This window comes from Harpia harpyja, chromosome Z (assembly GCF_026419915.1).
Source record: "Harpia harpyja isolate bHarHar1 chromosome Z, bHarHar1 primary haplotype, whole genome shotgun sequence".
In the NCBI taxonomy this organism is placed as follows: domain Eukaryota; kingdom Metazoa; phylum Chordata; class Aves; order Accipitriformes; family Accipitridae; genus Harpia; species Harpia harpyja.
Window position 1 is genome coordinate 116,851,428 of NC_068969.1, and position 18,176 is coordinate 116,869,603.

At 50.9% G+C, this 18,176-nt stretch overlaps 1 protein-coding gene across 1 annotated transcript; it reads left to right on the forward strand.

Moving 5' to 3' along the window:
- Nucleotides 1-9,812: 9,812 nt before the first annotated feature.
- Nucleotides 9,813-16,143, forward strand: GRP (gastrin releasing peptide). Its single transcript, XM_052778930.1, has 3 exons — nt 9,813-10,395; nt 12,196-12,446; nt 15,746-16,143. The coding sequence occupies exons 1-3, from the start codon at nt 10,242-10,244 to the stop codon at nt 15,797-15,799; spliced, it is 459 nt and encodes a 152-aa protein (XP_052634890.1). The 5' UTR covers nt 9,813-10,241; the 3' UTR covers nt 15,800-16,143.
- The last annotated feature ends 2,033 nt before the right edge of the window (nt 16,144-18,176 follow it).

Genomic DNA, 18,176 nt, shown 5'->3' on the forward strand with positions numbered 1-18,176 from the left:
GTGCAGAAGTGGGCTGCGGGCAGCGTGGGGTCCCCCAGGCTGGGCACCAGCACAGACCCTCAGGGTGAGGGCAAGGGCTGGTCCCCAGGGCCATGAACACTTGTGCTTGCAGGAAAGGCCTGAGCGGGAGATTGGCTTTGTTCGGTCTCGTCCGCTTCTCTCTTCTCAGCACTTTGGTGTTTGATGTTAGGGTCACAAAGGCTGGAGGTGTGCAGGGCAGCCCCAGCACTGCTTGCTGGGTGCCCGTCTGCTCTTCACAGCCCTTCTGGCAGGGCAGCGCTGGAGGTGTCCAAGTCCTGGCTGCCAGACATTCAGGCTGAACTGCTGCCTGCGTTGGTAGAGATAAAAATGAGTAGATGGAGTAACTGGAGAGGTAATTCGAGTTTAAGCCTTGTTTAACAAGTAATTTCTCTCTATGTTTAGTCAAGATAGTGAGCAACAGGGATGAAAAGGATATTTTCCTCTGCGTGCATGGATTTTATCAGTGTTTCTTTGAACATCTTAGGGGCCAAAAGCAAACAAAACGTAAGCCACCCACATGGCAAAAATTCAATATGTTTCCCTGCTACACAGCTCGGCTTAAATAAATATATTCCATCTCTTCTGTCATCATTTATGCTCCAGTACACTGCTTTTGTATATAGAACCAACTCTGCCTCTCTGTCATTTGTGTTGTGAATATGCTATCAGCAGAAACTATATATACATATGCTATATATAGTCTGTATCTATATGTAGGTATATGGAAATCTGACGTGGACATGACCATCACCTGAATATTGAAGCTGTTTGAAATACGAACCTCTGTCTGGATTTGAGTTTTACAAATAAAGCATCTGTGGACAAAGCTTTGTTTCTTTTGCAGTCACATTAGGACATCAGTGTCTAGTGCTGATGACCACGTTTGCTAGAACTAAAATGAAAGGTATTTGTGAAAAATCTGACTGCAAGGTGGCCTGGGCATTGGGGAGCGGGGTGCTGGTGCACCAGGGGCGGCGTTTCCACTGCATGATGGGGTGCAAGCGAGGAGGAGGTGGAGAAGGAGGGGGAGAAGAGGCCATCTGGGGTTTTTGTTGTTCTCTGGGAAGGACACGCAGTGTGTCTCTGCCCCAGGGATGCCTGAAGCCTTGGCTCGCCTTTCTGGCCAGCTCATGCTCCAGCAGTTGCAGCGCAGCCGGGGCTGTGTTGGGCACCTGACCGTGGCCCAGGGACTGCGGGCTGGCTGTGGCAGCTCCCTGGTCCCAAGGGACAGCAACCTTTCTGCCAGCTGCTGGATGTGGTGCTGTTTTCCTGCTTCGCTTCTCGTGATGGGAGTCTGAGGCCACCTGGTAGCCTTATGGTTTGCTAATGCCTGTCCTTTCTGTCACCTGCACTTGTCCTGCTGTTGTTCACTCTCTGGACTTTTGTCATGCAGGTTCCTCAGCTCTGTTTTTCTCCAACACATATGGTGTTTATTAATCTAGCATCAGCAGCTATATGTGGAAGAAAGTTGACATTTGGGAAATAAAACTTGCAGTTTCAAATATCCTTGGTGCTTATTTTCCATAGATTTAGTTGCAAACTAACAAATTGGCAGATGAGTCACCTGCTTGTTGCTGCGCTATCCCAGCCCCAGCTCATGTGGAAATCCTGCTGAAGTGGCTCAGGCTGTCAAGGGAAAATGTGCCCTGCTCCCTTACCATGAACCCCATGCTTAACCTATTCCCTGACCCCCTCTCTAGGTGGAGGGCTTTTGGCAGAAACTGTGGCTTGCCAGAGCTCTTCACACCACTGCCTCATGTTTCCAGATAAGCGCAGGGCATGTTTTGAAGGCAACGCAGAGTCTGGAATTGCCCTCACAGGTGAAGGGAGGCACGGTGCAGGGCACAGGTCTGACCACTGCAAAATAAACCTCTTTAATGACAGCGACTGTTCTGATCCATGTGCACATCCAGGCCTGAGTATCCTAACGCTGACCATGGCCCAAAGGTCCATATTTCATAGTAGGGACGTAAGTGTGAAAAAATAATCACAAAATGCAACTAGAATACCTGCATCAGATTGGGCCACTTGGGATGAGTCTGTTATAACTTATTTCTCCAAATGCTGAAATATAAAAGATACAGATACCACTCTCCACAATGGTGATTTGCCAAATTGATTCCGATTGCCTCTGAAAGAGGGATCAATGCAAGCAAACAGTTCTCAATTCATCTTGCCTTGCAAGCGAGCAGCAGCAGAGTCAAGGCCACCCTTTGGGGCGCACACGGCCGAAGCGGTGCCCAGCAGAGGGGCTGCTCCAGCCGCCTGCCCCGGTCAGCACTGCGGTTCTACCATTCTCCATTCTGGAGCCACAGAATGGTGCTGGGTGGGGGCCAAGACCCAGACACGCAGCCCTGCCTGCGTCTCTGAGGACAGGCAGCCCCAGCCGTCGTTCACAGAGGCTCCCAGGAGTACGGCAGCAGGAGCGGTCCCTGCAGTAGGAGCTGCGGCTGCCAGACCTGGAGGGGCTGCGGGCAATCCTCTCACCCCAGGTGAGGAGCAGCCCCTGCCACGCTGCACTACCACAAAAGCCTGACGGAGCTCGCTTCCAGTGACCGCTCAGAATTGGAGGAAAAGAAAGGGAGCGAGTGTAAGTATTGCACATAGCTGTGTCAACCCTCCTCCAACTGTCCTGGCAGCCCGCAAGAGTTCGCACCCCTGGCCCAAGCCTGGGGCGTGCTGCCTGATGGGCTGAGTGAGCTCGAGGCGTGCTCTGTGCACCAGGGTGCTGAAGATTCAGACACGAGCCGGCACTGTGCGCTCACAGCCCAGAAAGCCAACCATGTCCTGGGCTGCATCACCAGCAGCGTGACCAGCAGGTCCAGGGAGGTGATTCACCCCTCTGGTGAGACCCCCCCTGGAGCACGGCATCCAGCTCTGGGGTCCCCAGCCCAAGAAAGATGTGGAGCTGTTGGAGCAGGTCCAGGGCAGGGCCACAAAAATGATCTGAGAGCTGGAACACCTCTCCATTGAAGACAGGCTGAGGGAGTTGGGGTTGTTCAGCCGGGAGAAGAGAAGGCTCCAGGGAGACCTTCCTGCAGCCTTTCAATATATAAAGGGGGCTTACATGAAAGATGGAGAGACACTTTTTACCAGGGCCTGTAGTGACAGGGACAAGGGGCAACAAGGTTTTAAACTGAAGGAGGGCCAGTCTGGATTGGACATAAGGAAGAAATATTTTATGATGAGGGTGGCGAGACACTGGAAGAGGTTGCCCAGAGAAGACACGGATGCTCCATCCCTGGAAACATTCAAGGTCAGGTTGGACAGGGCTCTGAGCAACCAGATCTAGTTGAAGAAGTCCCTGCTTATTGCAGGGGAGTTGGACCAGGTGACCTTTGAAGGTCCCTTCCAACCCAAACCATTCTGTGAGTCGGTGGCTCTATGAAGACGACCTCTCCCTGCCCTGCAGTGCCTGCAGCAGGGCACAAGCTCTGTACCTGCAGTTCGCACCCTCATCGCCCTGTGTTCCCCAGGACCATGAGCATGGTAGTGTCACTTGAAGTGTTTTGTCTTCCCTGGGAAGGCTCAGCTGGGATTGCCTCTGTCCGGCCAGCAACAGTTCCTGAGAATTCAGGAATGTAAATGCTTCCCACCTGAATTCTCAAACTATTGAACCCCTCCACCACAAAGTTCACAAAAACAAAAAATGTGATGGCTAATGCAGCACACTGACATACATAAATGTGCGATAAGCAATCGCTTTAGTTAAGCTTCAGCTGTCTAGTTCTAGGACTTCCTAAAATGCAGCACAAACAGTATCAAATACCTTAAACTGTGCCTTATTAAATAAATGTTTATTATTTCATATTGTTCAGCCTCTGTAAAGTTGTGGGGGTCTTTTCTGAAAAATGTCTTCAGTTCTTCAGGGAACTGTTACTGCAGAGAGTCAATTTTCAGGTTATTTGCAGAATGCCTGCCCTGACTACAGGTTTGAAGTGCTGGAGATTAGTCTATTCAGCATCTTCAACATTTACAAAGTATTCCTTTGTGATTGTGCCCTGTTATTACATTGGTGATATGCTTAAACCATTGTTTGTTCTGTAAATATATTATAGCTGTCTCTAACATCAGGATCACTACAACGAAAATGATGAAAGGCACACCATTTTTCTTTTATCCCTTTTTATTTCCATAAAATCTGCCTTGCTGATAGAACAATCATAGTTGTATAAAATGTAAAGGAAGCAAATTAAAGAGTGTTACTGTGGTAATAGCATTTAAAACCCATTAATGTTTTCCTGCCGTCAAGCGCAACAATAGTTCACTTTGCCATGGTGAAAAGTAGAAAGGTATTTTAAAATGGAGAGCGCTGTTTCTTGATGTTCAAACACAAATTTATGTTACCGGATTTCTTCTTTAAGAAAGAAAGGTTGTCTCAAATGAAGGAGTCACTTACAGTTGATAACATGCATTTACTGTACCTGGATCCTTTTCTGTTGTGGGGGCTCCGGTATATTATTTCCATATATTATCAAATTATTATTTTTCTGAAAAGGTTAATAAAAATAAGAATTAGAATAAATCTATATTACTTTTCTTATCCTTGTGAACAAGTAAATAAAGAAATGCTAATAATGCAGACATGTCTTCAAAGAATGGGCTGGGTCCTCAGCTGGGCTGAGGAAGAGGAGACGAGGCCAAGGAGAAAGGATGGGTCTTTGGGCCCATCCCTGCCTGTTCATACCTGGCTGCCCAGCACCCACATAACCTGGTGAGCACAGACCCAGGCATTCATCCGCCTACCTGTGGTCCAAACCACGGGAGCCTTGACAGCCTCTTCTGTGCCTGTGCCCAACTTCATACCCCCAGCTCCCAGGCTGCAGGGTGGGACCCCTCCCACACAGCACAGCCCAGCCACGTCCCTAGCAGAGCTTTTGCTATGTGAGCCTCTTCACCCAAGAGAGCACTGCTGATGGAGGTGCATGAGACCTCACATCCATCTGCTTTATTTGCTCTGTTTCCAGGGAAGGGACGGGGTATGTGACAATGCCTCTTGTGCCTTCTCCCCTGCCTGGTGCGTGCTACACTCACAGCTGTATTGTGAGTGAGGCTGGGTTGGGGGTCCCGTGCACGGGGGGTTGCAGGTGGCATGTCTCTCTGCTCTATTCTGGCTGGAGGTTTGTTGCAGTTGCTGTTTCACCTGGTTTCTCACCGCTACATTGGTGGGGCTTTCAGCCACCACTGTGTCAAATTTGCTGCTCTTGACATTTTCTACATTTACATATTGGAATATTTCAGCATCTTTGCAGTGGTTTGGCTTAGTTTTAAATAGATGTTTTGGTTTTACTTATTAGGGATCAGGTTATTCTGCTTCAGTGCTGAGTTCCTTTTCCAATCAGGTTTCCCTTCACTGAACTGTCTGCAACCCAATTCTAGCTGTGACCCCACAAAAGACATGCCAGGGCACATAATGCATTAATTCATGCCCCATTAGTCCAGAGGTGCTAGCAGGGAAAGGCACGTGATTAAAAAGAGCAACTGCCAGCCCAGGCCAAGTAAATCCCTGGAGCTGGAGGGGACATGAGCCATGGCGTGCAGACAACAATCCTGCGTATGAGAAGTCATCAAGGCTTACAGTTCCCAGTGATCATGGCATAATAAATATGTCAAGGAGCAGCTTCTTCCTTCACAGCTCAACCTGCTCCCAAGAGCCATCAGCTGCAGCAAGCAGAGGACCCCCATGGGCAAGCAGTCGGGTCTGGGACGGTGCCAGATGGCCCCAGGGGTCTCACCGGGGAAGCTGTGGGCAGAGACCTGGTCCGCTCACACTCACCACAGGCCAAGGAGCGCAGATGTACTGCCCATTAAAAAAAGCAAATTACACATTTTCTCCTGCTCAACAAAAGCCACTAAGGGCCTGAAGGGGCGTGGGGGTGGTGTCAAGCCACAAGAGTGTTTATTGAAAAGATTCAGTTAGTTCATATAATTAACATACCTGCCTAATTCCCATAAGGCCATGAGCAAGAAGCATTGCTCAAGCACGTACTCCACTGCGATTAAGGCATCCTCGTCTCAGCAATGCAGCTGACGGTGCTCAGCACTGCGCACAGGACTGAGCGCATACATATTGCAGCCACAGGTCCCCTCCCTTGGGCGAGCAGCGGCTGGCAGAGTCTGTGATAACTAATGACAACTGTAGCAGCGTCCTGGTCACAGTCTGGGCCGATGCCCCTGCCTCTCCCTGCCATCAGCACGCTCCACGCCCGCCACCCCCAAGGCTCTCCATCATAGTTCGGGTACAACCCTTCCAGCATCACCTTTTCTTCAGCCCACAGCATACGTGCTCTGCCACTATGGCATGTGGAAGAGTAAGTCAGTTTACCCCAACCCCCGGGGCTCTGATGAATTTTGGTTGCAAAACTGATTGCCAGTCATTCTGACAGAGGATGAGGAAGGTCCTAAGAATGTCAAGAGACATTTTGATCCCCAAAGCCATGCAAGCATTTCACCAGGCAGAAGAAAGCCCCAGCTATATCTTGCAGATAAGTGAAGCAGAGTCTGCAATGTGTCCAGCACACATTACAAATAATGCAATACATTTTGGGGAAAGGGTAAGTCGTGCAGCCTAGGCTGCTTTAGAAAAATACAAGCCTGCCTCTAACACTCCCTACAGACACATTTGGGAGCCTGCTGAGGGCTCAGTATTTCAGGTCCATTATTGTGGGTGTCTGTTCTGTATATGCATGAATTAAGACACACGTGCAAATTATGGGATTAAAGATCTTACTAGGGTCTGTTTCTTTTGAAAACAGTAAGAATAAACTTCCATTGAACATACTCAATGAAGAGAGAAGGCTGTCAATATAAAAGCAAAGGTAAAACTCAAAGAGAAAAATAGGCCTGTAGGGTTGCTTTAGTCTGGGAAAATTGTTATTTTTCTTTTCCAGAAAAACAGAAAATCCTCAAACTGAGTTTTTGTTGGTGGCTTGCTTCAAACAACCCAGTTTGATTGTTTGGAGGAGTTAAACAGATTTTTGTATTTGTTTTATGACAAAACTCTGAAAATGGGGTTTTCTTGGCAAAAAATATCCCTCCACTCAAAAAGCTAATCCTAATTAAAAGGAAACCTCAAACCCAAATTTGATCAACTCTCTAAATCAGTATTTTTCACTGTAACTTTAATCACCTAAAGGGCAAACTAATTTAAACTTTCATTAAGTCCATAATACAAGGTATAAAAATGGGAGGGTATAAGGAACAATCTCAAATTGAAGTAGCTCAAGGTGGTGCAAAATGAGATTTAATGTGAAGGCACAGCCTTTAACACATGAAATGTATGAAGATGTAGTATGTATACAAAATATGAGAAAGGTTTATTTGTTTGCATAGTGTTTGTGGTAGAAGAGACGTAGGACTACTGGGCAGCAAGGAACTTAGTAAGAATTCATGGTTTGGCATTACTAGCCAAAGCTTACTAACAGCATAGGTGTTGTATGCAGCTCTATATGACTTATTGACCAGAACGTTTCAATATTCTTTATGTCGTTAAGCCTCAATAAGCCCTACATAAAGCAACAGAAGCAAAACCACTGGAAACAGTTGAAAGTAACAAGAGTCCTGTGCCAAACGTAGTACTAGGAAACAGCTGACTTCCTAAATTAACTGGTGCAAATGTAGTAGTTTCAGGGAGGTGACCTGCTGCTGGCTTCCCCTCAGCTCAGCTGTCTGGTGGAGCAGGGTCTGAGGGAACCCGTGTCGGTGGCTTCTGGAGCGACCAGGGCTGAAACAAGGGGCAACAGGAGCCGCGCTGCGTGAAGGGCTTGCTGTGCTGTGCTGCGCTGCGCTGTGCTGTGCTCTCCACCCCGGTCCCAGAGGCCACAGGGAGGGCTGAGGCCCCAGCACAATAGAAGGTCCAGCACAATGGCCTGGGGAGGCAAGACAGTCAGAGGGCTTCCAGTACAGCTGCTGTAGCTTAGGAAAGCCAAATATTTTGCCTTTTTTTTTTTTTTTCCTGAAAATGGACAGTTTCCTGAATTTTCAATTTCCTGCCTTGAATTGCAGTAAACAATTAGAATTTCCCACAGATGGCAATACTGTATTTGATCAGCTGTCACTCAGCACAGAGCACATCTTTTCTGTAGCTGTACTGTGCAGGCTGCACAGTGAAACTCATGACTGAGGCTTAAGAATACTACTATAAATTAAACAATAATGCACAATTAATAACAGAAATAAAAGAATCACATTAATCAGTAAAAGAGGATGCAATAAACAGACTAAACAAGGGAACAATTTAGCTCATGCAGTAGGATGCACAATTGACTTCAAAAGTGATTGTACTAGACAGTTTGCCCAGTAATTATGTTAATTCACATCCATGGTAGTTTCCATAGATTTCATCGGGTATAGTTCAGTTCCCGTCGTGCAGGGTTAGCTGAAGGAGCTGGCAAGTTCCTTAGAGTCAGCTCTGTTAACTATGTATCCTACTTCCTGACATAGTTCTCTAGACAGCAAAATCACCTCATAAACAGTACCAATTCCACATGACTTCAGCCCTGTCTCTGTTGTTCTCCTTTGGGATAAACAGCACATCAGGACTCGATATCCCTCTACTACTCATCCACCTTCACTTCGGTGAAACTACTTACATGCCTGAAGTTGAGTATGCATTTAAGCGTTTCACTTCTTCATGGCCTTTACAGTCATATATTGTCTCCCTCAGTGATTCATCCATCCATCCTTTCCTCTGCACTGCCTCTTCAGGATGGAATCTTTTCATCCATTAACTGTTACAAAGTTGGCCAGTTCCAGGTGCCTTAGAGTGCTGGAAACCTTACAGGGTCTCTGTGCAAGGAAAGAAGAAAGTCCTCTAAATCTGTGAGTTGCATTACTGTCACCTGGGACAGCAAATTTATTGATATTGGAAATTAAAAGAAACTCTTTGCACAAGATCTTCTATTTCAATGAGCTTCAAGTGATGTTGTCCTTTGAGTATGGCCGTTTCACAGCCATTCCTCCTGCTTGAAACATGCTGGGGCTTTTTTTTTTTTTTTCCCCCATAAGCTCTTGTAAAAATTTTTCAACCTGTTTGGTCATTTTAGTCTAGAGCAGCAAACCACTTCTGTGAGCACGTTCATGCTTTCTGTAAAGAAGATAGATTAATTTGAAGAGAAACTTCTTCAGAAGAAGAATACTGCCTGTAACAGAAAGGCACCTAAGTCACCCCGGCCCGCTGGCCCAGCAGCCTGTGCCAAGAGCGTGAAGCCCCTTCGGCCAGGGCCAGCCCCGCACGGGTGCACGCAGCCCCGCGGCAGAGGGCAAGCCCGCCCAGCGGGTCCCTCGCCCATCTCCTCGGCGTTTGCCAAAGCCCCTTCTGCCTCCCCGCAAACGGCGGGCGCCCGCAGCAGCCCCCCCCCCCCCCCGCCCCGTCCCCCCCAGCCCCTGTGAGTGTCCGCTGCTGTTGCCGAGCCCCGCACAAGGGGCCCGGGCGGGGAGGCGCTGGGCTGGCGGGTCGCGCTGGGCACCGCCAGCAGCGTCCGTCCCCGCCCCCGGGCTGAGAGACCCCTCACGGCCGCCCGGGCTGCCTCCCAGCACCAGCCCGCGTAGGACGAAGGGAGGTGAGGGAAAAGAGACTTCTGAGAAGCTGCTGCTTTTCTTTTCGGGTGTAATCGAGAGAACAACCCCAAGGGAAACGCTGGCCGGTCTTTCCCGACGGACGAGAGCGCCCGACTGCCCGCGGCGGGCGCAGAAACGGGCGGACAGGACAACCGGCCTCAGCACGCTCCGTGCAGGCGGGGCAGGGCGGCGCGGAGGGGGCCAGGACGGCACCGGCGGGACCGGGGCGGGCAGCGGCGGCGCGGCGCGCCCCCGGGAAAGCCTGTCGGGCGGGTGCCGGCCCCGGGGCTCCCGCCGCGGCCGCTGGGGAGGCCAGCCCGGCGCAGCAGAGGGCCGAGCCCCCGGGGCCGGTACACCCTCGCCTCCCCCCCCCCCCCCCCGGAGCCTGCCGGGGCGGGGAGGCGGGCGGGGGGCCGGGGCTGCCGGCGGCGGCCCCCGCCCCCGCCGGAGGCAGGACGGAGGCACGGCGGGCCGGGGGCGGCCGCAGCCCCGGCCCCGTGAGGAGGCGTCAGGCGCGGCAGCTCCGCTCGCGCCCGGTCCCGGCTCGGTATAAATGGGGGGCGGCGGCGGCGGCGGCGGCAGCGCTTCGCCCAGACGGAGACGGAGCCGGCCCCGCAGCGGAGGGCGGCTGGGCGGCGAGCGGCGGCACCGGCACCGGCACGATGGGCGGCGGCGGCGGCGGCCCGCGGCGGCCCGGCGCTCTGCCGCTGCTGGCGCTGGCGCTGCTGGCGGCGCAGGGCGGCGCGGCGCCCCTGCAGCCCGGCGGCTCCCCCGCGCTCACCAAGATCTACCCCCGCGGCAGCCACTGGGCTGTGGGTAAGTCTCCGTCCCGCCCGCCGCCGCCGCCGCCCGGTAGCCCGCCTGCCCCCTCCCCACCCCGGCCGGCCCCCGGCCGCGCCTCGCCCCGCCCGGCGCCGCTCCGCCGCTCCCGCCGCGGCTCGCCGTGCCTCCGGGGAAAGCGGCACGCCGCCGCAGCGGCTCGGCGGCCCCGGCCGGGAGGACAGGGTGGCGACCGGCCCGGCGTCCGACCGGGCCTCCCGGGCCCGCTGCGCCGTCGGCGCGGCGGGCCGCTGCCGGCGGGGACGCCGGTGCCGGGACGGGGCGGAGGAACGCGGCGAGCGCACCGGCGGGCGCGAGCGGAGGAGCGGCCGCTGCCCACCCCAGCCCGCCGGCGGTCCCCGGCCCGCACCGGCGCCAGGCTCCTCGTCAGGGAGCCGGGTCGTGCCGCGCCGCCCCGGGCAGCGCCCGCAGGAGCGGGGGCGTGCGGAGCCGCGCCCGGCGCCGGCCGCCTCCCGGTGCCCGCCGCTCCCGCTAGCCGCTGGGGACCGGGGTCCCGGCCGTGGCGCCGCGCGGGGCAGCCCGGCTGGCCCCCGGCCCGGGCCGGTCTTGTGCTGCCGGCGCCGTCAGCCCCGGAGCCGGCGGCGGCGCGGTGCGAGCGCGTCCCCGACGGGCGCTCCCCGGTACCGGCCGGCGCCGGCGGGGCTCTGCGCGCTGCCCGGAGGCGGTCCGGGTCCGGGACCGGGCAGGGGGCCGCGCGCTCCCCGAAGGCCGGCAGCCGCCGGTGCGAGAGAGAGAGCGGGCCGGCCGCCGCCGCCAGCCCGCCCGCCGCCGGCCGCCTCCCGCCCCTGAGCACCGGGCGCGGGGCAGCGCTGCCGCGGAAGCGGCCGGGTCCCGGGCAGCGTTCGGCCCCGCAGCCCGCACTCAGGGCGCGGGGTGACGCAGCTTTCCGCGCTACCTTTCCCGCGTTCATTTGCTGATGTGTTTCCTGCCGCCGCCTTTCTCCAGAGATGCGGGAGCCCAGACCCAAGCCCGAGGGCAGCTGAGCTGAGCGGGGGCCAGGAGCTCCCCAGCACCCCAAGGCGCTGCCAACACCGTGGGGAGCCCCGGTCCCGGCCGGAGCCCTGGGGCACTCAGCCTGGGGGAGGCTCCTCCGGTGCTGCCGCTCCCCCTCCCCTTCCCTGTAGCCTCCTGCACTGCCTGAAGCCCGCTACGATTTCATTTTGATGACAGTGAAGTATGGCATATCAAAAGTTTAGCTCCTAGAAAGGCACTGGAACATAGGCTTACACTAGAGTTCCCACATCCCGGGTCAAGGCAGAGAAAGTCTAAATCCTACAGCTTCTCCATCCACTTCGTATTCCAGCAAATCTTACCAGGTGCCTCCTCCTAGCGCTAGGCAAAGTGCTTGGTTGTCTTTGCCCCCTTCTCAGCAACCTTTTCTCTGACAGTGTAGCGTTAGAGACAGGAAATTAATTTAGTGCGACACTGTGACAAACTCTCCAGTCCCAGTTGTGCTTCAACTTTGACACAATCTAGCCCCTTCCCTTCCCTTCCCTTCCCTTCCCTTCCCTTCCCTTCCCTTCCCTTCCCTTCCCTTCCCTTCCCTTCCCTTCCCTTCCCTTCCCTTCCCTTCCCTTCCCTTCCCTTCCCTTCCCTTCCCTTCCCTTCCCTTCCCTTCCCTTCCCTTCCCTTCCCTTCCCTTCCCTTCCCTTCCCTTCCCTTCCCTTCCCTTCCCTTCCCTTCCCTTCCCTTGTCAATGACAACTTGCAGCTGGTGTTTGAACAATCAAATCTGTACCTCTTGGTTAACTTAATGCTACTGTCATTGTTGTTACAGGACATTTAATGGGGAAAAAGAGCACTGGAGATCTTCCTTATGTTTATGAAGAAGAAAACAAGACACCGTTTTCAGCATTACCTGAAAATATCAAGCAGCTGGAAGACTATCTGCAGTGGGAAGAAATCTCAAAATACTTGCTACGGCTGCTGGAAGGGAATGAAAATAAAAGTGCTCACTTTTTAAAAGGAGGGCTTCCCTGGTATACCAGGAACACCTGGGAGACAGATGACAATAGCAGTTGGAAAGATGTAAGTAAGATAAAACCTGTAAAAACACTCCATATATTCAAATTTCATTTTACAGTAACTTACCAGCTTCCTCTAACTTGTGGATTGTCCAGAAAAGTAGCAGAAATGCATCTTGTGCCTTAGTCATTCAGTAAAGTAAGACTCTACTCTTGACTACAGATTGTCACTCACAGATTGTATTCTTTATGAATTAATTTGCTACTGGGCATAAACTCAGCAAGCATTACGCAGATTTTAGTGTCTGGGTTCCCTTTAAGTTGCTTGGTTGTTCCATTCTTTTATTTTCTAGCACTTCATGCTCAGATGACCACATCAGCACCAAGTTCTGTACTAACCCCACAAAAACAAGCTGGTGTGAAAACCAGTGTGAATACAGAGGGCAGGAAGAAGGCAAGGCGTATTGGGTATAAAGCCACATCTGGCTGTCATTATCGTGTCTGGCTTGTGAGGTATTGCTGATCAGTGGATCAAGCAACTAGGTTGGAGAGTTTCTTCTGTTCCCAGCTTTGTCTTTGTCTCGTGCAAGTCTTTTTCCCCAGCTGATGGTGCTGGCCACTACTGTGGTCATCTGTGGTCTTGCAAAATGAGTCCGTGGCTACTGATAAGCTATGATGTGTGCCTAGGACCCACCTCTTCTTCCCTTAGGTTAATGTACTTATTAGCACTATTTCACAAGATAACAACAGATTCGCCCCTATTCTTTTGGAAAATCCTATAAAATACACTTGGAAGGATATTAGTGAGATTTTACAGAAAGTAATCAGGGTCTAAATGACATAATGTAAATTGCAGGATTTACTAGAAAACTCCTTTCTTTATAATGCATCAGGTACAGCAATGGTGATACAGCTGCAGAATTCTGTTGGGTGACACTGAAACAGAATAAAAAGATTAGTACACCCCCTTAAAGACTTTAATAGGAAGATTTGTTTTCTTCCCATATTCTACCGTAATACAATGTAGTTAATATTCCTGGGCTAAATTCAGCCCAGTATCCCTCCTTTAATCCTTGTGCAGTGAAGTCGGTGAATACTTTGGTTTTTTACTTGGATATGGGTAAAAATTTACCCATTAAATTAAGCCATGATTTAAGTCTCTTACACCGCCGATATGGATGCTGTCCGTAGGTTTCTTTCTGGCTATGGCTTTATGACAATGATGCTTATAATAACTGTGATTAATACTATCTAAAAAGCAAACTATTTATCTCCTATTCAGCTCTGCAGTGTGCAGCTTTGTAATCAAATTAGATGAACAAATTCCATTATGCTATATAAAGAGGGAAATACTTCTAAAAGTATCTGGTAATAAATAGTACTTAAGAAGGCTGGAAGTTGCCTCCAGTAAGCTGAATCGTGTCCATATGTGTGTACTTTTACCCTAAATTAATATCCACATTTTTGTGGTCAGACATTGAACATATACATGGAATAATGAGATTATTGCCTTAAATATCCAGATTTCTCCAATGATTGGCAAAGAAATCATGACTTTCATGTGACTACGATACATGACAACTTGCAGAAGGTCATTTTGCCATAGAACCTTTGATTTCCAGCATTCAACAGTTACTTTGTCTCTATCTTGAAGTAAAACATAATCATGAAAGTAGTAGGTAACTTGTGCTTTCCTGGTGTTGGACACAAATACCTGATTATTTGCAGCCTAGATAAGATACGATGTATTGTTTTTCCTTTGGCTTCAGAAAGTAAAAAACCAGCACCCGAAAGTCAAGCTACATATATTTTTTTGAGATCTGCCTTCCAGACGAAGATGACCTGAAGATCAAAAGGAATGTGCTTTACTTTTTAGAGGGTTGTGATAGTTTCATAAACATTTAAATAATGATAATTGTTAGTTTTAATAAAGGAAGCCTTGTTTATTTATAAAGGTGGAATTCTGGTATACATATGAAATTCAGTCATACAGGTACACAGTGACACAAAAGCATAAATGACCTTTGGATTTTGATTATGTAGATTTTTTTCTGGATGTGAGAGGTTCCATGTTGCACAAACTTTGGTTAGACAACACCTTCGTTTAAGGTGCTGCTGTACCACAGCTAACGAAGGTGTCCATGTACAGGAATGATGAATGTAGCTACCTGCCTTGGTGGAAGGTGGCCGGGTAGAGTAAACTGACAATGAAGGTGCAGTGCCTATGAGAAGTTTGTACTTGGTATTAAATACTTTTCCGGCCATACTGTGTTTGAGTTTTAAATAGAAACTAATTCTAGGAGGAATGAGACACCATATTTACAGCGGGTTACTATTCACTGTGAAATGGCCTGTTGGACTGAGGTATTGAAATGGGACCAAAAAAAGGAAAATCGTGAACCCTACTGTCAGCTGGTGGAATAGCTGTCCCAAGACCATATTGCCATCGAGGGGGCTATAATTCTCATAGACTGAGTAGGCACTTGCGGAGATGCTACCCACGAGGAGTCTATCTCTGTGTGTGTGCAACCCTATGTGCCCATCTGCTGAACGTAAACGAAGGCAGGCTGTGTTGGGAAGAAATGTACTATGAAGACTTTGTTTCATGGACTCTTTCAAATTTAGCTGACTTCTTAATTTAAAATTTGAATTTTAAACTTAAGATCAGAAATCCCCAAAGCTAAAGGCTGCAGAAGTAAATACAGGTATGTACGTCAGGTAACTCAATTCAGGGTCTCGCTTATTAGCTCAAATTCATTCAGTGCATTATTCACCACTGATGCTCACACTGTGCTGTACATTTCTCAAGAATAAAAAATCTTTCTAAAAGACTGACCCAGAGTAGGGAGGGTGCTGTAACACACAAACAGTCAAAAAAGCCAAAGAGATGAGCATAATAGTTCTGGGAGTTAGGCTTAGGGTGGTGCATCTGAGTTATTTTCTTCTGTTTTCAGTTAATACCGGGCAAGTGAAGATCTTGCCTGCTCTTTATTCTGTCAGTAAATTACAGTTAAAGTAGTTAAAGATCAGAAGGGAAATCTCTCTTGCAAGTTGGTCGAAGTGTAAAAGTAAGTTGGAAGATAAGCTTTAAATTGTTTCTATGGCTTGGCTTTTTAACACTAATGAGACACTATGAGATGTGTCTCATGAGATGACAGAGAGAATTATTTGGAGAATGACTTTCTTCAGACTTTGGCAGTTGGTTATTACACTAACCAAGACAAATGAGGTCTGTTTTGGAAAGATTATTAGGAATGTGTTTGTTATGTGAATACACAGAGCAGATACATATTAGGCTTATTAACTTTGTGAATTACTTTTTTCAGGACTGGTCTATAAATAATATTTTTCTCTTTTTATTAGATGATGGACTATCTGCTTCAAGTTGTGAATATGAAAGAGGGCACTCCGAGCTGAAAGAAGGTCTCTAAATCATGAAGAAATGGAATACTTTCTGTAAGAGACTATATTTCATGAGCACTTGATTGTATCAGATAATCAACAAGGTCTCTTTTCTGTAAACAAGATTTCCTTTGTGTAAAATATCTAAATACACATATTCTTGTATGTTTCAGCAATGACTAAACTCTCTCCTTCATTTTCAAGGTTGCATCTTCTTGCTTGAATGGCTTTGATATATATAATTGTCACGGAAGGGTCTTCCAATTAATTATATGACTTACCTATCTAATCAGTTCATCTCTCAGTTCAAAACTACATGACATTTCAACGTTCGCAATAAACAGTACTAATAAAAAGGCTGAGTTTATACTTTTATTTGAGTTAATAAAGTGGAAATTGGCTGTGCCACAGCTAGTAACAAAGAAACAACAGAATGATTGATTTTCCACTGAAGGTCATCTTTTTGAATTGCTCCCTGGTCTGTCATTTTTTTTCCAGAGAGGGAAGCTGACACTGCCTTCCCAAGGTACCGATGGGCCAAGTACAGAGCATGTGATGCACTTCCACATGCAGGCAGCAGGCAGATCTGCTGAAAGATATGCTGCCTCCTTGTTCGACTCAGAGGTGATGCAGCAGCTCAGCATGCTCCCACCACACGCTCCTAACCATGTGTTAGCAGGTCCAGTACCACTGTATGTCCAGATGAGACTAAAGGAAGGAGATTGCCTCCCAGGAGAACAAGCTCATGACACCTTTTGCGGGGCTACAGCACACTGTAGCCAAGCAGTGCACCTTGCTCACCTGTAGTTCTCTGGACTGGACAGCCACACCGTCAGAGGCCCAGACAAGGAGATGACGTGTTGCCGCCTTTCTTTCCTCGAAGGAGGGCACTGACAGACCAGACTGTAAGGACGACAGGCAGCATCTGTCCATGCGCAGCTCAACACGGAGCAGGAGAAGCGGGTCTGGATAAAGGGGTGACCCTCCTCAGCGCTGTGTCCAGTTCTGAGCATCCCAGTACAAGAGGGACATGGGCAAACTGGAGAGAGTCCAACAAAGGACCACAAAGATGATTAAGGGGCTGAAGCATCTCTCCTGTGAGGAAAGGCTGCAACTGTTCAGCCTGGAGAGTAGAAGTCCCAGGGGGTCTTGCCAGTGTGTATAAATACCTGAAGGGAGGGTATAAAGAAGAGAGGGCCGGGATCTTTCCAGTGATGCCCAGTGGCAGGACCAGAGGCAGTGGGCACCTCTGAACATCGGGAAACACTTTCTCACTGCGACGGTGACCTTAGCTCTGGCACAGGTTGCCCAGAGGGGTGTTGGAGTCTCCCTCCCCGGAGACATTCAGAAGCCACCTGGACCTGGTCCGGGGCAACCTGGTCCATGGTCCTAGGCGACCCCGCTTGAGCAGGGGAGTTGGGCAAGGTGACCTCCGCAGGTCCCTTCCCACCGCTCCCGTTCTGTGAAAGGGAGGACAGGCGAAGGGATGAATCACCCGAAGGCGCGGTTTTGCACAAAGTACCCGCCTCCGTGCAGACGACCTGTCCGCCACGCGTCCGTCCCGCAGGCGCCGGAGGTCCCGCCGAGCCGAAGCTCCGTCGCAGCTTTCCCCGCCGCGGAGCGGGGCTAGCCCCGCCGGGGGGCAGAGCCCTTCCCCGCAGCGCCGAGCCCGCGGCCGCCGGCGGTGGAGCTCCGCCCGCCGCCAGGAGGCGGCGCCCTCGGCCCGCGGATGGGCGGCGGCGGCGGCGGGCGAGCGGCCCGCACAGCCCGGCCCACGGTGCCCAGCGTGACCCGAGCGGTGCCGGTGACCTGAGGGGCAGCTGGGCGTTCAGGCTGTTCACCGGGAGAGGCCGGCGCCGGCGGGGCCGGTGCACGGCAGCGCCGCCGCCGCCGAAGCAGCCGCAGCTCCGGGGCGGGCGGTGCGGGAGCGCGGGGAGCACGGCGGGGTTCCAGCTTCGTGGCGCGTCCCTTGCCCTTGCCGAAATCGGGGGCGCACCGCGTGCTTTGGGTGCCAGGCTGCTGCCCAGATGCATGCACGGCACCGATGCATCGTACGCGTCCCTTTAATCTCTCGTCTGTGCCCCGTTACGCAACTCTAATTCCACTTTTCATTTCCTCTTGAAGCGGTTCAGCGCTGACTTATTCCCAGAGCAGTGGTAAACTAAGGTGAGGACTGACTGATGGCCAAGTGCGTACCCTGCAGCCCTCTCATCCAACACCGTGGAGAATAAGGCACTGTAGTGCCAATTGGGTATACAGTCAGTTAGAGTACTAGCAATTACCTGCACACTTCATCTCAGATATTCTGAGTTCCAGGGTAGATCTCATTTATCTCAGTGGGCATCCCAACCTATGCCAGCCAGAGGGAATGCCCAGTGTATTTAATTGATGT

Bases quoted from the DNA above. Each gene is read 5' to 3' on its own strand.
- GRP (XM_052778930.1), top strand. From the start codon at position 10,242: ATGGGCGGCGGCGGCGGCGGCCCGCGGCGGCCCGGCGCTCTGCCGCTG. The intron at 10,396-12,195 runs GTAAGTCTCCGT...TTGTTGTTACAG, and splicing joins CGGCAGCCACTGGGCTGTGG to GACATTTAATGGGGAAAAAG. The intron at 12,447-15,745 runs GTAAGTAAGATA...TCTTTTTATTAG, and splicing joins ACAATAGCAGTTGGAAAGAT to ATGATGGACTATCTGCTTCA.